Below are 23181 nucleotides of genomic sequence, written 5' to 3'. Positions count from 1 at the left end.
GAAGTAGCTGAAGATGGTTGGGCCTAGGACACTGCCCTGAGGATCTCCTGCAGCGATGTCCTGGGGCTGAGATGATTGGCCTCCAACAACCACAACCATCTTCCTTTTTGCTAGGTAATGTGATTTATTCAGTTACCTAGATCAGTGGCTCTGATTGTAATTGTTTTTATTCATTCACGGGATGTGGGCATCTCTGGCAAGGCCGGCATTTATTGCCCATCCCTAATTGCCCTTGAGAAGGTGGTAGTGAGCCACCTTCTTGAACTGCTGCAGTCCATGTTGATGGGCAGAGATCCCTGATGTTCTGGAGGTAAGGGACAGGGGTAAGGAAGGGCTTTTGGTCAGAGACATGGACTATGTACAGTAGGCAGCTCAAAGCATTGGAGAAGTAGCACCAACGCTGCCTCCACAAAATCCTGCAAATCCATTGGCAGGATAGGCTTACCAACATCAGCGTTCTCTCTCAGGTCAACATCCCCAGTATCGAGGCATTGGCCACACTCGACCAGCTCAGATGGACGGGCCACATTGTCTAGACTCCCGAAACAAGCGATCTACTCTGAGCTGCGTCACGGCAGGCGAGCCCCAGGAGGGCAGGAAAAACGCTTCAAGGACACCCTCAAAGCCACCTTGAAGAAATGCAACATCCCCACCGACTCTTGGGAATCCCTGACCCAAGACCGCTCAAAGTGGAGGAGGAGCATCTGGAAAGGCACTGAACATCCCGAGTCTCTTCGCCGGGAGCACACGGAAGCCAAGCGCAAACAGCGGAAGGAGCGTACGACAAATCAAGCACCCCACCCACCCGTCCCTTCAACCACTGTCTGCCCCACCTGTGACAGAGACTGTAGGTCCCGCATTGGTCTCATCAGTCACCTGAGAACTCATCTTAGTGTGGAAGCAAGTCATCCTCGACTCCGAGGGACTGCCCAAGAAGAGGATGGTTGAAAAAAGAAAGAGATGGAAATTAACAAAATAATGCAATGGTTCAGTTTAATTACATACTTCAACATACAGTTCCATTTATTCCTGTGCAAATTAGATTTTTAAGAAGAATTTCTTCCTGTACAGCAAGTATGCGATGAACACCCAGACTGTCGTTCCCACCAGATCCTGGAGGAGGCGCTCACCATGCGAATTCTTGTATTTCATTTCCCAGCTGAATGGGAAGTACCCGCCCAACACAGAGTGTCCAACATACACGAGGATTGAATTCATTCCTGCACATCAACAGAGAACAAGAAGGATGCGAGTTAGTCTTCAACACTCTCCACAGCCTCGCTCTATCATCCTACGTCCTGACACACGTCCCACCTCTCCCCTGTCCACTCTGGCCTACCACTGATGGCTGATTCTTCACCAACCATACTCCTGCCCTCTGGGATTCTCCTCCAAAATTATTTGGCCTACCTGCCTTTAAAAGCCTCCTTTAAAAAAAAAATTACGTTCTTCTTGACCCGCCTTTCAGTCATCCCCTCCCGCGTTTTCCTTTCTCTTCCGTCACTTTTTCGATTCATTCAGCTCCTGCCCCACATGGCCGAATTATCCAGTGGCTGCTGTTGGGGAGGAGAGGAAGGGGAGAGATTCCCCAGGCTCCCTTCCCCGAGACTCCAGCCATCTCAGCTTCAGCCACCTGCGCAAGAGGGTCGACCTCATAAATAGTTACCTAGGATTACAACCAGTCCATGCTGCCGTTTATGCTCCACTCGAGCCTCCTCCCATCTTTCCTCATCTAAATCTATCAGCATAACCCTCTATTCCCTTCTCTCTCATATACTTGTCCAGCCTCCCCTTAAATGCATCGATACTATTCGCTTCAACCACTCCCTGTTCCACATGAGTTCCACATTCTCACCGCTCTCTGGGTAAAGAATTCCCTATTGGATTTCTTGGTGACTATCTTATATTGATGGCCTCTAGTTATGCTCTTCCCCACAAGTGGAAACACTCTCTCTGTATTCACTCTATCAAAACCTTTCATAATTTTAATGACCTCTATTAGGTTACCCCCTCAGCCTTCTTTTTTTTCCCCCCCAAGAGAAAAGAGACCCAGCCTGTTCATCCTCTCCCGATAGGTATACCCTCGCATTTCTGGGCACATGGTCCCTGAGCCTGGCCGAGATCCTATACCAAAAATATCTAATCTAATCCCATTTCTCTGCTCTTTCCCTGTACCCTTTAATATCTTCAAGGCTTTGATTCCTTTGTATATGTCACGATTGAATCAGCTTCAATAGACACTTGTTCCAATAATCGTATGTGTGGCAAACAATCCTCCCAACTACCCCCATCATACCTCTGGTACCAATCCTGAGTTTCTGCCCCCTTGTTATTGATTTACTGACCAGCTGAATGTTCCTGCTAAATTTTTTTTCTTGTCCGCGGACCCTTAAAATTTAAGTTCTGCACATGCGCAGAGTTTACAACGGCCTGTGTGGGACCTCAGACATCACGAGGGAACGCAAATTCGAGGGGACGTGATGGAAATCATAGAAATTTACAGCACGGAAGGAGGCCACTTCGGTCCATCGTGTCCGCGCCGGCCGACAAAGAGCCATCCAGCCTAATCCCACTTTTCAGCGTGTCGTCCGTAGCCCTGCACTTCAAGTGCACATCCAAGTACTTTTTAAATGTGGTGAGGGTTTCTGCCTCTACCACTCTTTCTGGCAGTGAGTTCCAGACCCCCACCACCCTCTGTGTGAAGAAATATCCCCTCAAATCCCCTCCAAACCTCCTACCAATTACTTTAAATCTATGGTCTGGAACTCCCTCTCTACCTCTCTTTCCTCCTTTAAGACGCTCATTAAAACTTACCTCTCTAAACAAGCTTTTGATCATCTGCCTTAATTTCTTCTGTGGCTTGGTGTCAAATTTATCTGTTTGTCTGTAACACTGTCGTGAAGCGCCTTGGGACATTTTACTCCGTTAAAGGCGCTATATAAATAAAAGTGATTTTTATTTTGCCCCCTGGTTGTTGACCCCTTTACTAATGGAAATAGGTCCACCCTGTCCACTCTATCCAGGCTCCTCATAATTTTATATATCTTCATTCACTTTTTTTTCTCCAAGCTAATTAACTCTTTAAAATAATTTAAAAGAATGTCACCAACAGAACAGTGCCTCGTTGCCTTGTTCCAGCTGAACATGAATACTAAATGCACAGCCTAAACCTGCCTGGGCAATCAATACATTTACACCAATCCATAACTCGTGGTGACATCACTGCTTTAATAGTCACATGGGCTTCACTTTAAAAAGGCACTGGGCCAAGCTCAACTCAAAAGATACATTTCCTAACTGCATCGGACGGACAGAAAATAGCTGTGACAGGATCATTCTCTTCCCTCATTAAACCTTCCTAGTTCCATCTGTTCTCATTTACACCAAGTATAACTGGTTCTCTGTCAGACACTGGAGTGTGTTTCTTTTTTAAAGACTTATGTGAGCAGTACTGCTGAACAGCGAAGCTGTGGCTCAGTGGGTAGCACCCTTGCCTTGGGGGGTCATGAAGGTTGTGGGTTCAAGTCCCACTCCAGGGACTTAAGCACAAAAAAATCTAGGCTGATACTCCCACTGCAGTACTGACTTGGCACTGGACTGTTGGAGGTGCTGCCTTTCAGGTGAGATGTTAAAGTGCGGTTCTGTCTGTTCTCTCAAGTGGATGTAAAAGATCCTGTGGCACTAGTTTGAAGAAGAGCAGGGAAATTATCCCTGGTGTCCTGGCCAATATTTATCCCTCAAACAATGTAACTAGATTATCTGGTCATTATCACATTGCTGTTTGTGGGAGCTTGCTGTGTGCACAAAGGCTGCTGTGTTTCCTACATTACAACAGTGACTACACTGCAAAAGTACTTCATTGGCTGTAAAATGCTTTGAGTCATCCGGTGGTTGTGAAAGGCGCTATACAAATGCAAGTCTTTCTTTCTTTAAACACTACATGCTTTTATTTGCATTGTTTTACTGATTTCTGTTCCTACTATTTCTTGATCTGTGCATCACGGTTTCGTACGGCCTCACGGCAAGTTTCTGATCTTCTCCGTGGCATCACAGCAGACAATAAGCTGAGGGCGGGTGTTGAGAGAAGGAGTGAGCGTAATTGGATGAAGTGTCTTGTGTGATTGCACAGTAATATTAGCAGAAGTCTGGGACCAAATCTCGGGCCTTCCTTCCAAGAGCAAGAGCTCGAGCCTTCAGCCATCACAGCCCTACTTTCTGGACCTCACTTGCTAAATTATTCTTCCTTGCTTCAACGCTCCCGCCTTCCAGAAGTCTCCTCAAACCTATGTCTTTGACCTTGCCTTCAGCTCCCTCCATAGCTTCCAAACCGGAGTTAGTGCTTGAAACCTCTCACCCTGTCACTATCCAAAACCACCCAGTATCCAGTAAGGTTCCACTTCACATCTCCAAATATTGAGGTCCTACGACATTAGTGCGGTAGTTGGGAGGTCCTATCCTGCACAAGAATCCAATCCGAGATAATACAGAACCCTCTCAGCCCATTCAGCAACAACCCACAATAGCAAATCCTGCTGCCCCAGTCTTGAGGATGAAATCCGCATTATATTAAAAAAAAACACTACTGTTGAAATTTTTTGAATGTGCGTTTCCAGTACCTAGGGGTACGGTAGCATTGTGGTTATGTCACTGGACGAGTAATCCAGAGGCCTGGACTAATGATCCGGAGACATGAGTTCAAATCCCACCATGGCAGCTGGGGAATTTAAATTCAGTTAATAAATAAATCTGGAATAAAAAGCTAGTGGTCATAGGCAGTCCCTTGGCATCGACTCTTAAATTGAGTCCTTAGGTGGCTGAACAGTCCAATACGAGAACCACAGTCCCTGTCACAGGTGGGACAGAGAGTCGTTGGGGGAAAGGATGGGTGGGGAGTCTGCTTTGCCGCACACTCCTTCCGCTGCCTGCGCTTGTTTTCTGCATGCTCTCGGCGATGAGACTCGAGGTGCTCAGCGCCCCCCCCGGATGCACTTCCTCCACTTTGGGCGGTCTTTGGCCAGGGACTCCGAGGTGTCAGTAATGGTGACCATGTAACTACCAGATTGCCATTAAAAAAAACCAGCTGGTTCACTAATGTCGCTTTAGGGAAAGAAATCTGCCGCCCTTACCCGGTCTGGGCCTATATGTGACGCCAGACACACAGCAATGCGGTTGACTCTTAACTGCCCTCTAAAATGGCGGCTCACCATCACCTTCTCGAGGGCGATTAGAGATGGGCAATAAATGCCGGTGAACCCGCATCCCATGAACGAATATATATATATATTTTTTAAAGCCTCACCCATTGGGAGTCATTTCAGGAAATCACACCCGGGATGGGGAACCGCATGGAGCAAGGCCACAATTTCCAGATTTGGGCATCCAGTGGGGGGGGGGGCGGGGGGTTCAGCACTGAGGGTGGCGTTCCGAAAATCAGCCCCGTTATTTGTCCGACAAGGGATTACTATCATCATAGGCAGTCCCTCGAATCGAGGATGACTTGCTTCCACGTCAAAAAGTTCAAAGTTTCAATGAAGGACCTAATATTCCAGGTCCCGAATTCCATGTTGAAGGGTGGAAGATGCCTGTGCGTGGGTTTTTTTAACGTGGGGTGGCCGTTGTACACCAGCCACCACACGGGCTTGACAGAGCTCGGTCTTGGTCCAGTGGCAAGGGTTAACCAGGACGACTGGAGACCTGCTCTGCAAGAGATTACAGGCTGCAATCCAATCACAGGACTCAGATGACAGACAAATCAACCAACCTTTGCTCCCTGGGTTTTTGCCAGCTTAACCCCTCAATTGGATTATTGGCTTGTAATTCACTACCAGCCATTCAACATCTTGTATATGTTTTGTAAGCAAAAATAGTCTCAATACTCATTCATGTCACCAGGCTACTGTTAGCAATGATAGCAATTTATTCTCAATGCATTTATATAATATTTCTCTGTCTGCACAGAGCAACAGAACAACAACCAGCTGTATTTATGTAGCACCTTTAACGCAGTAAAATGTCCCAAGGTGCTTCACAGGAGTTTTACGACAAAAAAATAAACTTGACACCAAGCCAGATGAGAAAAAATTACAGCAGATGATCAAAAACTTGGACAAAGAGGGAGGTTTTAAGGAGGAAAGAGAGGTAGAGAGGCAGAGAGGTTTAGGGAGGGAGTTCCAGAGCTTGGGGCCCAGGCAACAGAAGGCACGGCCACCGATGGTTGAGCGATTATAATCAGGGATGCTCAAGAGGGCAGAATTAGAGGAGCGCAGACATCTCGGGGCGGGGGGGGGGGGGGGGGGGTTGGAGGCTGTTGGGCTGGAAGAGATTACAGAGATAGGCAGGGGCGTGGATATGTAGGGCTTTGACAACAAGGACGGGAGTTTTGAAACAGAGGCGTTGCTTAACCGGGAGCCAATGTCGGTCAGCGAGGTCAGGGGTGATGGGTGAGCGGGTCTCGGTGCGAGTTAGGACATGGGCAGCGAGCACAGGGGGTGATGAGTGAGTGGTACTTGGTGCGAGTTAGCATGCGGGCAGCGAGCACAGGGGGTGATAGGTGAGCGGGACTTGGTGCGAGTTAGGACATGGGCAGCAAGCATAGGGGTGATGGGTGAGCGGGACTTGGTGCGAGTTAGGACACGGGCAGCGAGCACAGGCGTGATGGGTGAGCGGGACTTGGTGCGAGTTAGGACACGGACCAAGAAAGAAGATAGCATGTATTTGCAGAGTGAGGTGCGCAGGTCACCAACAGCACTGCAGGTGTGTGTCGGGCACAGTTATCCTGTGTCTCCTTCTGCGCCTCCTCTCAGTGGTTGTGGTGAATGCTTCAGGGCATTTTGCCGTGTAATATGCACTTTCAGCCACAACACGGCCTCCCCTTTCACCATTCTAGCACGGAGCACCAGAACATTCGTGAACTTCACAGAAATAATGCAACATTGCTCACGAAATTTGGCGTCTGCCTTCAGTTAACTTTGTTTCTCTTTCCACAAATGCTGCCTGACCCGCTGAGTGTTTCCAGCATTTTCTGTTTTTATTTCAGATTTCCAGCATCCGCAGTGTTTTTGCTTTCGAACCACTCCGATCCCTTTGCCTTCAATGTGATGATAAAATATCTGAAGGTGTAATATATTTGCTTCATGGGTTCTTTGCTTAAGAATTCATAGCAACACATTGTTTTTAAGAACTCGTTGGCTTATCAGCAAAGGTTTAACAATCACACTACACATTACCAGTTCATCCACTAGGTTCACAACTGCATACCTCATCTTGGATGACCTAGATCCAACTGGCTGGGGTTTTATTGAGTCTTGTGAACATCACGTGACTGGCTAAGCCACTCACAATGCAACAGCTCTACAACTACTTTATCTAAAACTATAAATCAAGTGCCCCCTTATTAAAGAGGCACTAGAACCGATAAATTAACAAATTAAACTTTAGACCATTAAACAAATCAAATTATATTTTGGTTGCAGAGGGTGATGATGCACTCCAGTCCCTCTGGCGCCCACCTCTCACAGAAGGCCACGAGCGTACCGGTGGACACTACGTGCTCCATCTCCAGGGACACCCTGGCTCGGATGTAACCGCGGAAGAGAGACAGGCAGTCAGGCTGAACGACCCTCTCGACCACCCGCTGCCTGGACCAGCTGATGGCCCCCTTGGCCATGCCCAGGAACAGTCCTACGAGGAGGCCTTCCGACCTGCCCGCTCCCCTCCGCACAGGGTGCCCAAAGATCAGGCGTGTGGGACTGAAGTGCAGCCAGAAGTTGAGGAGCAGCCCCTTCAGATATTGGAAGAGGGGCTGCAACCTCACACACTCCATAAAAACATGGAACATGGACTCTTCTAGACCGCAGAAATTGCAGGCGGCCTGGGAGTCCGTGAGCTTACTTTAAAACTTATTGCACGGGACTGCTCCGTGCAACACCCTCCAGGCCAAGCCCCCAATAGATAACGGGCAACAGCTCGACAACTATTTTGAGTTGTATCAGTAATCAAGTGCTCCCTGATTAAAGAGAGAGGGGCACACTCCAAAACCTTTTCAAGTGTCCCCTTGTTTTTTTTTTGAGGGAACTAAAAACACAAATTATACAAGTGCCCCCTGACGAAAGGGGTGGGGTGGCACTCAACAGCTCTACAAACCTGTGGGCATACGCACAGGTGCATACACTACAGAAGGTAACTTCATTTTGTTCCAAACTGCTCAACACACAAGGCAATTGTGCGTGGTGTGAGTGGTTCCTGCTGCTTGCGTGCTGAGGATTGGGATGTAGTGCCTAGCACACGGAAATCACTCCAGCTCCTTACCCGGGAAGATGAATGGCTCTCCGCCCCACCACTCCCTCATGTCTATAATGTAGTACATCAAGCTCAGTAGGATGAAGGAGAAACAGCCCGTCGTGGTGATGAAGGACAGGGACCTAAAAAGCACAAATTACTTTAAATAAACCCATTTGCAGTCAACGCAGTTTTCCGAGCCAAGTATCGACGCAAAGGGGGCGATGCTGTGACCCAGAGCAATAACGTTCATGGGGAGCACATTAAAATCAACGGATAGAACAAAGTCTTTGGCCATGAGCCATGATTTCCTAAGATGCACACCCCACCAGAAGCACCTGATTAGAGAATTCCACCTTTAAATACAACAAAAACGTTAGGGCTATTAATTCTGATGCGTAACGTTTGGGACGCGAACTTTTGAAATGTGAGAAAAGTGTTGGCAGGCGATAATCCTTTTTTGATCCCGGGAACGGTCACGTTAGCGCTCCAAGAGGGAAGTGGAGGACTATATCAAGCGCTAAGCACTTGTCTTAGAGCGCTGAAGTGTGTGCGAGGTAGAGGCAGAGCGCTGAAGAATGTGCCGTGCAGCGCTCCCGGGATCAGAGGCTCCTTCCCTCGCTTACAGGGATGGGCCAATGCCGGGCTGCAACGTTCTTCTTCTGACTCCTGTGGAGCCCGGGGTCCTGCGCGACTGCCATTACAGCCCCAATCACTCTCCGAGAGCAGAGAGCCTTGGCATCATGCGGCAATGGGGCTTGCATAAACATCTGCAGGCACCAGACTGCTGCGAAGAATGACGCTTGGCCTTCCTGACCAGCGCTGCCTTTAACTATCGCTCCCCAAGCGGCCAGCCGAGGCGGCGACGTCACCTGTGGTGGCCTTTGTTGACCGGGGGCGGGAGCGAATTTCACATCCGGGGCAGTAACGAGGCGCTGCGTACCTGATAACGTCACGATCTACCGGGTGCTAGAGACCGAGGCGGTAAGTATTAGCACCTGCACAAAATCGCCAGGGAAGATCGCGGACATCACTTAATTCACCGCTCCCGCCCCCTGCAGGCACTAACGGGAGGTGCAAAGCAGCCGAACTTCTCCCCCTAGAACTTTATGTAGCACTTCAAGCAGTTAGGAAGGCAAATGGTATGTTGGCCATCATTACAAGAGGATTTGAGTATAGGAGCAAGGATGTCTTACTACAGTTATACAGGGCCTTGGTGAGACCGTACCTGGAGTATTGTGTGCAGTTTTGGTCTCCTTACCTAAGAAAAGATATACTTGCCATAGAGGGAGTGCAGCGAAGGTTCACCAGACTGATTCCCGGGATGGCAGGACTGTCATATGAGGAGAGATTGGGTCGACTGGGCCTGTATTCACTGGAGTTTAGAAGAATGAGAGGGGATCTCATTGAAACGTGTAAAATTCTGATGGGGTTGGACAGATTGGATGCGGGGAGGATGTTTCCTGGGGCTGGGAAGTCTAGAACAAGGGGGTCACAGTCTCAGGATATGGGGTAGGAAATTTAGGACCGAGATGAGGAGAAATGTTTTCACTCAGAGGGTGGTGAACCTGTGGAATTCTCTACCACAGAAGGCTGTGGAGGCCAAGTAACTGAGTATATTTAAGAAGGAGATAGATAGATTTCTAGACACAAAAGGCATCAAGGGGTATAGGGAAAAAAGCAGGAATATGGTGTTAAGGCAGAGGATCAGCCATGATCATATTGAATGGCAGTGCAGGCTCGAAGGACCGAATGGCCTACTACTACTCCTATTTTCTATGTTTCTATGTTTCATCACATCTCTCAGAAACACTGTAAAACACTTTGAAAATGGTGAAATACTTTGAAGTGCATTGACTGTTATGATGGCAAAGTGTGGCAGCCATTTTGTGCATAGGAAGACTCCACAAACAGCAATGAGATGAATGCTCAGTTAATCTGTTTTGGTTCTTGAGTGAGGGATGCGGGACAGGACACCATGAGAACTCCCTGTTCTTCTTTGATTAGTGCCACAGGATCTTTCACACCTGGGACCTTAGTTTAACATCTCATCCCAAAGACAGCATCGTTATATTTTTGGCTTTCACCAAATATTTCTCTCATGCAAAACGTCAAGGACCATTCCCGCGAAGAGTTAGGGGTAATAGCCCTCACTTCCTAAGTAACAAATTGTAACTTTATACACACAAACTGTGGTAGTATATCATTGCCCAAGGGTTGAACAGAAACCTATATTACGATATTTAATTATTCCCTAGAATTACATAGAATTCACAGAATCAGGCTCCACACAAGCCTCCTCCCACCCTATTTCATCTTAGCTCGCTGACCCACATTGGCTCCCGGTTAAGCTACGCCTCGATTTCAAAATTCTCATCCTTGTTTTCAAATCCCACCACGGCCTCGCCCCTCCCTATCTCTGCAATCTCCTCCAGCCCCATAACCCTCGAAATGTCTGCGCTCCTCTAATTCTGCCCTCCTAAGCATCCCTGATTATAATCGCTCCACCATCGGTGGCCGTACCTTCTGTTGCCTGGGCCCCAAGCTCTGGAACTCCCTCCCTAAACCTCTCTACCTCTCTTTCTTCCTTCAAGACACTCCTTAAAACCTACCTCTTTGACCAAGCTTTTGGTCACCTGCCCTAATTTCTACTTATGCGGCTCGGTGTCAAATTTTTATTGCATAATACTCCTGTGAAGCACCTTGGGATGTTTCACTACATTAAAGGCGCTATATAAATACAAGTTGCTGTTACCCTGTTGACATAACCTCTACTCCCTTCTCTCTCTTGTACCTATCCAGCTTTCCCTTAAATGCATTGATACTATTCGCCTCAACCACTCCCTGTGACAGCGAGTTCCACATTCTCACCACTCTCTGGGTAAAGAGGTTTCTCCTGAATTCCTGATTGAATTTATTAGTGACTGTCTTATATTGATGGCCCCCAGTATTGGACTCCCCACAAGTGGAAACATCTTCTCTACTTCGACCCTATTGAATCCCTTCATCATTTGAAAGACTTCTATAGCTAGACCATTAGTAAAAACGTCACGAGCATTGTCGTGAGCTCCTAGACAAAGTGGAAGAATTAACGTTGTACCAGACTGTGCTTCATACTATTAATTATGGAGCAGGTTCGTTAAAAGTATGGGATAAGCAGCAGCAAGGGCCAATACAATCAATGGTCTTATTTGTACTAATGCTCCTTTCCCCGTTGCAACACAGAAATTTGACACTTTGCTCACTCTACGGGGTCTGGGCTGATGTCCACACTGTGACCTGGGGTACTATAATGGCCTACAGAGCTCCCCGGGGGCACAGGCCAGCCCACGCTGTTAAGTATGGAAGAACTCCACGAGACTGAGTACTGTGAGCTAAAACTGATGTGACCTTAGTCTCTTTAATACAACTCCAGAGTGTCCAAGCATCATGGCAGACAACCTTTTATATTCCCTTGCACGAGGTGTGGAGGTGACCCTTGGGCCTCCAACAGTTGCGCCCTCTGGTGGCAAGTCTTACACAGTTACAATGTTTACATACATAACACACACTGCGATACGTGTGTGGTTGGGGCGATAGGTTGGGGCGAAGGAGCGGCGAGAGTTTATAGATGGAAGTGATCGGGGCCCGGTAGAGGCGCGAGTTCGGGGCCCAGAAGAGCCGAGAGCCCAGGGGCAGCACGGGCCCAGCTCACACTGCGATATGTGCGCACTAGGTCCGTGCAGCATAGCTGGTCTCCAGTTGTCTTGGTTAATCCCTTGCCACTGGACCAAGCCCTAGCTCTGTCAAGCCCGTGTGGTGGCTGGTGTGTAACGGCCACCCCACGTTAAAAAATCCACGCACAGGCATCTTCCACCCCTTCAACATGTAGTTCGGGACCTGGAATTTCAGGTCCTTCATTGAAACACCTGTGAACTTTTTGACGTGGAAGCAAGTCATCCTCGATTCAAGAGACTGCCTATGATGATGATCACTGACCCCCCGGGACCCCCTGCATGGAACAGTGAGATAAAAAAGAACAAGCAAGCATATACTTATCGAACTTCCCCTTTGGGATTATAACCCTGGCTGCCCCGTAATATCTCAGGGGGGGGGAAGGGAATGATCGACAGATAACTGTCAAGCAGCTATCCAGAAAGAAAGGCTGAAGGTAGCCAAGGCTTTGATCAACGTTGATGGCTTTACAACTAAAACACCAGCATATTAAGACCATTTAGACTCCTTCAGACTCAATTGATCGGTCACAGAACAAAGCAAGTAAACAAGATTGTAATTAGTACATTAATATATGAACCATTGTCTATTACACGGCTCGCCGTTTTTGGGTAATGGTTGTATATCGAGCTAGACTCGCAGTTGCAGCAAGACAAATTTAAAGTGACCAGCCACCTCTCAAACATTAGATAAAGAAAGACTTGCATTTATATAGAGCCTTTCACGAGCACCAGACATCTCAAAGCGCTTTATAGCCAATGAAGTACGTTTTGGAGTGCAGTCACTGTTGTAATGTGGAAAACACGGCAACCAATTTGCGCACAGCCATCATCATCATCATGGGCAGACCCTCAAAAGCGAGGAAGACTTGCTTCCACTCCAAAAGTGAGTTCTCAGGTGACTGAACAGTCCAATACAGGAATTACAATCTCTGTCACAGGTGGGACAGACAGTGGTCGAAGGAAAGGGTGGGTGGGGTGTCTGGTTTGCCGCACGCTCCTTCCGCTGCCTGCGCTCAGCGACGAGACTGGGGGTGCTCAGCGCCCTCCCGGATGCTCTTCCTCCACTTAGGGCGGTCTATTGGCCTTATATAGAGCCTTTCCAAACCACCAGATGCCCCAAAGCGCTTTAAAGCCAATGAAGTACTTTTTGGAGTGTTGTCACTGTTGTAATGCGACAGCCAATTTGCACACAGCAAGCTCCCACAAACAGCAATGTGATAATGACCAGATAATCTGTTTTTTAGTGATATTGATTGAGGGATAAATATTGTCCAGGACACCAGGGATGACTCCCCTGCTCTTCTTCGAAATAATGCCGTGGGATCTTTTACTTCTACCTGAGAGAGCAGACGGGGCCTCGGTTTAACGTTTCATCCGAAAGATGCACCTCCAACAGTGCGGCACTCCCTCAGCACTGCACTGGGAGCATCAGCCTAGATTTTTGTGCTCAAGTCTCTGGAGTGGGACTTGAACCCACAACCTTCTGACCTCAGAGAGCGAGGGTGCTGCCCACTGAGCCACAGCTGACATTAAAAACATGGAGGCTTTCTCATGATTTAGAATGTGATGAGACTCTCTGTTCCTCTGAAGCAACTCTACTCATGCGGAACTCCGTCAGCACTGCATTGGCGAATTGGCCGAGCTTGTGAGCGCAAGTTCTTGTGTGTGTTTCCATTTGTGCGGTTGATTAAGGAGGTGCGTGGAGGCCCCGACCTGCGTGAGAACATCAGCGGCAGGTCGGGGCCTTAAAAGGAGCGGAGGTGTGGCAACCTGGGAGCAACGTGGAGGCCACTTCAGGGAGCAGTGCGAGCTGGTGCAGGAGGGCGACGGCAGTGAAGAGTGACGTCATCAAGGTCCAGGTCGGTGATTGGAGCGTGGGCGGGTACAGCAGGAGCGGAGAGAGACTGTGGAGGGATGTGATCGGGGCCCAGGAGAGGCGGGAGTTCAGGGCCAGGAGCCCAGGGACCCAGGGGCAGCACGGGCCAGCCCACACTGTGCGATATGTGTGCGCACTAGGTCCATGCAGCAGAGCTGGTCTCCAGTCGTCTTGGATAACCCTTGCCACTGGACCTCGGGATGTAGTTCGGGACCTGGAATATTAGGTCCTTCATTGAAACACCTGTGAACTCATCCCTTTTTTGGCGTGGAAACAAGTCATCCTCGATACGAGGGACTGCCTATGATGATGATGATGATTGTACATGAAGCTCTTCCATCCAAACCAGGAGCGGGAGGGCGAGCCGAGCTGAACACAACTCCTTTAACATCCCTAATTCATATATCAAAATCAGTCATTCTTAACAGAATAGTCACTGCAATAAAGAAATATTTCTGTGAATGAGGGTCAGGAGAATAGAGATGCTCTCATTCGACTCACTGGCAATGCGAGATCTGTCCAGCGTATCAAAGCGTCCCTGCGCATTTAAGTACATTAACTGTCACTGCCTATTTCTCCGATCATAAACCGCCCACTAATGAAAGCCGACATTGAAAGGAAATACATTGTTGCCTCTCGCTGCGTATCCAGTTTGTTGGGAGGCAGATAATCAATAAACACGACAACATTCTGTGGTTGCCTACAGATGATACTGTATGCAAAATAATTTGAATCAAGAAGGAAAACAACAAAGATCAGGAATTTTTTTTTTAATGTAACAAGTCCAGTGTCCAGGTCCGTTGTAAAAGCCACCGTTATTTCTGAATCACCAAAAGTCCTGATCAATTGGGATCAGTGATTTCTCAATTCAGGCCTTCAAAGGGAGGCCCAGTGATGTTGGAGCGGATAGAATTCCATTTTGATACACTTTGTATTCTTTTGACAATCCTCTCCCTGTGCGCTTACAGTGATTCCTCTCCCCCTGCTCTGTGCCCAGTGAATCCTCTCCCTGTGCGCTTACAGTGAATCCTCTCCCCCTGCTCTGTGCCCAGTGAATCCTCTCCCCCTGCTCTGTGCCCAGTGATTCCTCTCCCCCTGCTCTGTGCCCAGTGATTCCTCTCCCCCTGCTCTGTGCCCAGTGATTCCTCTCCCCCTGCTCTGTGCCCAGTGATTCCTCTCCCCCTGCTCTGTGCCCAGTGATTCCTCTCCCCCTGCTCTGTGCCCAGTGATTCCTCTCCCCCTGCTCTGTGCCCAGTGATTCCTCTCCCCCTGCTCTGTGCCCAGTGATTCCTCTCCCCCTGCTCTGTGCCCAGTGATTCCTCTCCCCCTGCTCTGTGCCCAGTGAATCCTCTCCCCCTGCTCTGTGCCCAGTGAATCCTCTCCCCCTGCTCTGTGCCCAGTGAATCTCGTGACAAGAACGACTGGATTCATCAGCTAAATGCCTTTCTTCTTCTTCTCCTCAGGCAGGCCCCCAGAGTCGAGGAAGACTTGCTTCCACACTAATATGTCCTCATGCCCGACACGAGACTCCCAAAGCAAGCGCTTTACTCGGAACACCTACACGACAAACGAGTCCCAGGTGGGCAGAGGAAACGTTTCAAGGACGTTCCCTGATAAAATGCAACACCTGGGAGTCCCCGGCCCGAGACCACCCTAAGTGGAGGAAGAGCATCCGGGAGGGCGCTGAGCACCTCGAGTCTCGTTGCCGAGAGCATGCAGAAACCAAGCGCAGGCAGCGGAAGGAGCGTGCGGCAAACCAGACTCCCCACCCACCCTTTCCCTCAACCACTGTCTGTCCCACCTGTAACAGAGACTGTAATTCCAATATTGGACTGTTCAGTCACCTGAGAACTCACTTTTAGAGTGGAAGCAAGTCTTCTTCGGACTGCCTGTGATGATGATGAGTTCTCAGGTGGTTGATGCGTCCGATGCGGGACCTACAGTCTGTCACAGGTGGGGCAGACGGTGGTTGGAGGGACGGGTGGTGGGGTGCTTGATTTTTTGAGCGCTCCTTCCACAGTTTGTACTTGGCCTCCATGTGCTCCCAGCGAAGGGACTCGGGGCCCAAAATTCAGTACCGCTGGAAAGCTGGTGCTCCCCACACCTTTTTGTGGACATTCGCGCCAAAATTTTTTTGTGGCTGGGCCACCCCCATATTCAGCACCAAACGTGAACAAATGGGTTCCAGCGCTAATGAACCTTTCCAAAGTGGATTTTTCAGTGGTGTGGCTGTCTTAATTGGAGCTTTCTCACCACTGAGGAATTCAGCATGCAGTTAAGGGTTTCTGATGAGCCAGTTGCTTCCTGGCCTTTTTAAAGACCGGGTTTGCAGCAAGGCCCTGAGGACGGGGATGGAGACGGAGACGGAGACGGAGACGGAGACGGAGACGGAGACGGAGACGGAGACGGAGACGGAGACGGAGACGGAGACGGAGACGGAGACGGAGACGGAGACGGAGACAACAGGTTCACTGATATGGAGCTGGAGACACTGATGGACGATGTGGAGGACAGAAGAAGAATACTGTTTCCTGACGTGGGGAGATCTGGCAGACTTCTGGTACATAATACATGGAGGGAGATTGCAGGGCACCTCCATATATGTGAGGACGCACCCTCCCAGGAGGGTGCTGGCCAGTCTGCACCCGGCCCTTCCAGATGGGTCGACGCCTCCTAGCTCTGGGGCGATGGGGATCCTCCGCCTCCTCCTCCTCCTCCTCAGGGGGTACTGCTGGCTGGACCTCCAGTGGTTGACCCCTCATGATGGCCAGGTGGTGCAGCATGCAGCAGACCACGACGATTATGGAGACCCGTTGAGGAGAGTACTGCAAGGTGCCACCAGAGCGGTCCAGGCACCGGAACCTCTGCTTAAGGATGCCTATACACTGCTCGATGATGCATCTGGTGGCACAATGAGAGTCATTGTAGGCATGCTCTGGCACTGTCCTGGGTTCCGCAGAGGAGTGAGCAGCCAAGTGGACAGGGGATATCCCTCGTCCCCAAGCAGCCAACCGCACTCCTGATTCGAGCCGGTGAAGACGGCAGGCACACTGGTCTGGTGCAGAATGAACGACTCATGGCTGCTGCCTCCCTTGCTCACTGCCTGTCTGCACGGTGCTGAAGGCAATGCCCTCTCCTGCGTGCCGCCCTGCTTCTGATCAGGTGTTGCCCTCCTAAGGCGCCTCGCATCCTCAGGGTGAACCCTGCCAAGCAGGTCTCTGCAGCCCACAGGCCTCCACTAAAGAGTCAGACCTGAAAGTTGTATAACAGCATGTGCAAACCTCTGAGCAGCACTCAGCAGGTTTAATGGAGCCAAAACAATTAATAAAACTATATATAAAAGCTAAATACTGCGGATGATGGTATCTGAAATAAAACACTAAAGTTAATAAAACTATTTCCCGACCCAAACGGACCCGGTCGCGACAAAACTCGGGTGGCGTCGCGTCCGTACGCGGGGAAAACCTCGCAGGGGGCACTGCCGGGAAAAATCCTCACTTCTTGTCGCTGAATTTCGCTGTCCTGGCCGCTTTTCAGCCGTCCGCACGCTGATGAGCTCACCGCAGAAAATCTTCCTTCACTGCAGCTTCACCCCGCCGTTTCCGGCGGAAGTGCGCAACGCTCAAATCCCGCCCGCACCCCCCCCCCGCACCCCCGAACTGACTTTGAGCGGTCTTGGACCAGGGATCCCAAGAGTCGGTGGGGATGTTACATTTTTTTCAAGGATGCTCTGCTTATCTGCTTATGGGCCAGGAGGAGCAGGAATGCTATTCCCCCCCCGGCCCAGCAAGATAATCCGTTTACTCACTCCCTGCGATCTATCCACGGTCTCCCCCACCCCCTCACATTTCTTCCACCCCCTGACCGACCTCTGCCACAGCATGCGATCTATCTACGGCCTTCCCCAGTGTTCCACCCGACCCACGATCTCTCGTTCCTCGGTTGCGGCCTAGTGACACAGGCCTTCCCGCCCGACAACCTCTCAATCCGGCTGGCTCAATTAGGTCCAGTGGTTAAAACTGGCAGGAGCCGAACTTCCGTGTTTCCCGGCCGCTACCCCTCCTCATCACCACCCCTCCCCCCGCCTCACTACCTACCCATAAATATCAGGGCTTAGGTCAGCTGTGGCTCAGTGGGCAGCACTCTCGCCTCTGAGTCAGGTCCCACTCCAGGAACCTGAGCATATAAATCTAGGCTGACACTCCCAGTGCAGTGCTGAAGGAGCGCTGCACTGTCAGAGGTGCCGTCTTTCGGATGAGACGTTAAACCGAGGCCCCGTGTACCCTTTCAGGTGGACGTAAAAGATCCCATGGCCACTATTCCGAAGAAGAGCAGGGGAGTTCTCCCCGGTGTCGTGGGGCCAATATTTATCCCTCAATCAACATAACAAAAACAGATTATCTGGTCATTATCGCATTGCTGTTTGTGGGAGCTTGCTGTGCGCAAATTGGCTGACGCTTTTGCCAATTTACAACATTGACTACACTTCATTGGCTGTAAAGCGCATTGAGACATCCAGTGGTCGTGAAAGGCGCTATATAAACGCATGTCTTATTTTAGGGGCTAGATAGTTGTAGCTGTTTTTCCAACCCTCACTCCCTTCAAGGACTGCTCCCCGCTGGGATGATGGTGAATGGCAAGCAGATGTCCTACGTTGCCAAACTATTGCAGTGAATGTGGTGCTGCCTGAATCCCTGCCCTTGTGCTCCTTTGGAACAAACCCATTTGATGCAAGTTGCAGGATAATCACTGGGACAGAGCTGGGAGCAAGTCTGGGGGAACTGCTGCTTGATACTTCCAGATTAAAATAGGACGGAAGAAAACAAACAATGGCCTGGAATTTTCAGTCAGCAGCAAAGCAAACCCATTCACCACTGGCCCCCGAAGTCTGACGATCTCCGCCACAAGAAGTTCGGGTTTTCCGAGGCGTGATTAAAATCAGCGATGTATCGTGGGAATCCCCTCGCGAGAGCTGCTGTGACGTCAACAAGCCGTCTCAGCAGCCAATCAAAGCGCAGAATCCTCGCAGGCAGCCAACCAGGAAGTGGGTAAGTTTCTAAAATTCTAACTTTTAATAAAATGGTAGAGAGAGCAAGATAAAGATTGGAGCTCTCGCATGGGGAAAAAGGCAAAGCTGAAGTAAAGACGAACAAACTTTGCATTTTGTTCATAAAGTTGCTTAAAATGTTAATTTTTATTAAAATAGATAAATTTAGCACTGCACAAAATTAAAATAAGTTTTTGTTTAGCAGTCACTACCCCAGCTATATCTAATCCCCTTGGGTCTGATGTTTAATGGGGAATTTAACAGCGTAATTACCGCGGAATAGACGGAGTTTCCGTCAGTTTCCCGGATTTGAGAGATTTCACTGATTCCGAATTTGTGAAACGCTTTGGAATGTTGCACTATGTTAAAGGCGCTATATAAATTCAAGCTGTTGTTGTTGTGGGATCTCGCTGTGTATAAAGATGGCGGCCGCATTTGCCCAAGTGATAGCAATCAGTGCACACACTGTACATCGTGCAAAGCACACTGAGATATTTCTGAGAGACGTGATAGGAAGCAATTCGAATGCAAGTCGTTCTTTCCTTAACAGCTTGAAAAACCATATAAGTCACACTTTGACAGCCTCCAGTTAAAGAATTCCCATTTGTGCTCTTCCAATGGAAGGGCTTTTTCCGGTCGGTTGAAGCAATGCTTACCAGAGGTTTTTATTGACGGGGATGAATCCTTCCTCCCTTCTGCATTTTGTAAGGACAGCAGAAATAATTCCCTGTGGGGAAGAGGAAAGAGAGTGTTGGTCAATACAGAGCTCAAGGAAGGAAATCTGTGAGCACGAGGAATGAGAACCAAGTGAACAGATGTTTAAAGTAATCTTTAAGTGTTCTCATTGATTAAGCAAGCAAATAATACATCGGATTAACCACACAGACAGTTTCTGAATAAAGAACTGAGAGGCGATCTGACTGAGGTATAAAGGGAAATCCAAACGATAAATTCAAATTAAATCTGGTCAGAGGGAAAAGGGAGAATACAAGTTAAATGAGTAAAATCACCTTTGAAGACCGACGTACTTCTTCGTACACACAGAATGGACTTGCGGAATGAATAATGCAGGAATAAGAACGGTAATCCTTTTAAAAGAAAGGCTTGCATTTATATAGCGCCTTTCATGACCTCAGGACGTCCCAAAGCGCTTTACAGCCAATGAAGTACTTTTGGAGAGTAATCACTGTTGTAATGTGGGAAACACGGCAGCCGATTTGCGCACAGCAAGCTCCCACAAACAGCAATGTGATAATGAGCAGATAATCTGTGTTTATTTTTTAAGTGATGTTGATTGAGGGATAAATATTGGCCCCAGGACACTGGGAGAAAATCCCCTGCTCTTCTTCAAAATAGTGCCATGGGATCTTTTACATCCATAATACAGTGATGGGGAAAAGTCAGGGCAGCGGGGTTGGGGGGGGGGGGGCCAAATTTCCCCGTGCTCCGTTTGGAGGGGGCCGGGACATTTATCGCCTGGACGGGAAGTTCCGCCGCCAGCGTGGAATTTGGCCCTTCCGCCCCTCAACGGAGGCGCAGCGATAGCGGACGCACTGCACGTCCGTGGAGGGACGCACTCCCAGGGCGTTAGAGCAGAACTGAGCCCAGTGCGCCCCCCCCCCCCCCCCGCCGTCTATGTCAGCGCTACGCAGATGCTCCGACGCAGAACGCCCCTCCCTGTCATTTAAAGGGGAAGCCCGCTGCTCACTCTGCAGTCCCTTCGACAGCCGCCACTGGGCGCACCGGGGACACCTTCATCCGGCCCAACAGCCTGCCACCCATAAAGGAGGGTCGCCATTGCCGGGCTGGCAGAAGAGTCGGCCGACAGAAAAATATGGCGTCCCATGGAGCAAGAGGCCTCCCCTTTAAGGGACCACCCCCTCCACCGGCAGTGGATGTCCACAAGTTGCAGAGCTGACGGTGACATCCTCGCCACCCACAGGGCAATTTCCTTCCAGGGGGCGCAAAGTGGTCAGCAAAGGGTGGTGAGGGGTCAGAGCGAACGCCGATGATGTCATCGCCGTGCATGCGCCAGCCCAGGGCGCATATCGCAGGGCGGGGCGCGGCGCTTATACAACGCCTCCCCATAACCTCCGGGGCAATAGCGCCAGAGGAGTTATCGACCCTTCCCCCGGGCGATAACCTCGTTGCGCCCCGCTCCCCACCATCCGGAGGTGCTAACGGGCAATTTCTGGATGGATGAGCCAGGAAGGGCAGTAACTCCTTCCCCACCTGCACCGACCTTGTGACCACGGCGGTTATATTTTAAGGATTTGCACGACGACTGCAGTGCTGCTGCACTTACGAGGCGCGGCGATCCTGCGGTTGGAGCGTAAATGCGGCTTGAATCTGGAGTCGGGACCCGGCCTGACACCGCAGCAATGCGGAGTGGGAATCCTCGGAGGCTGGGGTCTCGCTCCGCTTCACGGGATGGGGGGTGCGGGGGGAGGGGGCTGATTAATGCCACCCGCACCAAAAGTTCGTGGAGCCCGCCCAGGCCGCGTGTGACCACCCGCTGCTGCTGCTGACCCCTTCAAAGTTCACGGGTTCAGAGGACAACCAGAGGAAGTGGGTTGTGGATACCTGTGGCAAGAGCGAGGGCGATTGGGGGGGAGGCACAGTAGTGGTCGCCCGCAGAATCGCCAGCATACAGCAGCACAAGTGTTCTGCTGGGGGAAGTCGGGGGGGGGGGGGCAGGGGGGTGGGGGTGTGAGTGTCGTACTCTCACTCAAAGTAGCTAAGGTGATGTCCTCTGAGGACCCCATTGCAAGCGGGCCACTGGTAAACATTTGATCTCCCCCCTCCCCACCCCACTTTCAGGGGTCCAGGCCTCGACACTGCCCTGGACCCAGAGATGGGCCACCCTTCCACCAGGAGTCAATGAGATGCACATGGTGAGATTGGACAGGTCTCCATCACAGCGACTTCCGATCCCGACTGAGGGCCAGGGTGTGGGAACCCAGCGTCTCCTGGCCCCGGCGAAGTCCATCGCAAATCCAGCGGACTCGCCCCAGACCTATGGCCAGGATATGCGGCAACGTCTGCCGATTTTTTGGATCCGTCATTCTGCTGGTGATCCGACAAATGACTTGCATTTATATAGCGCCTTTCACGGCCTCAGGACGTCCCCAAGCGCTTCACAGCCAATGAAGTACTTTTGGAGCGTAGTCACTGCTGCAATGTAGGAAACGCGGCAGCCAATTTGCGCACAGCAAACTCCCACGTGATAACGACCAGATAATTTGTTTCTTGTGATGCTGTGTCAAGGATAAATATTGGCCCCAGGACACCAGGGATAACTCCCCTGCTCTTCTTAGAAATAGTGCCGTGGGATCTTTTACGTCCACCTGAGAGAGCAGACGGGGCCTCGGTTTAACGTCTCATCCGAAAGACAGCACCTCCGACAGTGCAGCACTCCCTCAGCGCTGCACTGGGAGTGTCAGCCTAGAGTATGTGCTCAAATCTCTGGAGTGGGACTTGAACCCACAACCTTCTGACTCAGAGGCGAGAGTGCTGCCCACTGAGCCCCGGCTGACAGAGCTGAGTTTTGTACCAACACTGGACTGGTAATACCAGGCAACCTCAGAACCCATCTTTAACCTGCCGTTTCTTTGCAGAACAGATTTACAGGTGAGCATTATGTAGGCAAGACTGCTGATTTTCTTGATTTTTTAAAATTTCCTTTACATTCCAAAAAGTGACTGATTTCAACGTTTGTTTTTTTTTTAAATCATAGAATTTTCAAATCTTCATGCAAAAAAAATTCTTCCAGTTCAAGGTCAAACCATTAGCAAATGATGGAACAATGCTGTCCGAGCAGAGAGGCAATCTTATGACGTGAATGACATTGTTTCATTGGGTATTTACAGACAGATAAAGCTCTCCCAACAACTTCAAAGGGCTGACAACCTCCCGCTGAAAATTGATCTTCATTGATATTGATCTTTAAATAACCACTCTACCTATGAGCAAGTTCTATTGACGTAGCCACATTATTATAGGCAGTCTGCAAACTAATAACTTGAGCACAAAAATCCAGGCTGACGCTCCCAGTGCAGTGCTGAGGGAGCACTGCACTGTCGGGGGTGCCGTCTTTCGGATGAGACGTTAAACCGAGGCCCCGTCTGCCCTCTCGGGTGGACGTAAAAGATTTCATTTGAAGAAGAGCAGGGGAGTTATCCCTGGTGTCCTGGGCCCAATATTTATCCCTCAATCAACAGAACAAAAAAGCAGCTTATCTGGGTCATTATCACATTGCTGTTTGC

The 23181-nt window shown here is 49.9% G+C and overlaps 1 protein-coding gene across 1 annotated transcript in view; it reads right to left on the bottom strand.

Annotated features, from left to right (window-relative positions):
- Nucleotides 1-1038: 1038 nt before the first annotated feature.
- Nucleotides 1039-23181, bottom strand: part of LOC139235170 (heparan-alpha-glucosaminide N-acetyltransferase-like) — a 245718-nt gene continuing 223575 nt past the window's right edge. Inside the window, exons 15-17 of the mRNA XM_070866390.1 lie at nucleotides 19573-19643; nucleotides 8308-8420; nucleotides 1039-1220 (exon numbers count right to left, since the gene is read on the bottom strand). Coding sequence (XP_070722491.1) covers nucleotides 1039-1220; nucleotides 8308-8420; nucleotides 19573-19643 — 366 coding nt within the window. The remainder of the gene's footprint in view (nucleotides 1221-8307; nucleotides 8421-19572; nucleotides 19644-23181) is intronic.

This window comes from Pristiophorus japonicus, chromosome 22, assembly GCF_044704955.1.
Source record: "Pristiophorus japonicus isolate sPriJap1 chromosome 22, sPriJap1.hap1, whole genome shotgun sequence".
Lineage (NCBI taxonomy): Eukaryota > Metazoa > Chordata > Chondrichthyes > Pristiophoridae > Pristiophorus > Pristiophorus japonicus.
The sequence above is the reverse complement of the archived record's forward strand: the minus strand, read 5'-3'. Positions and strand labels throughout refer to the sequence as shown.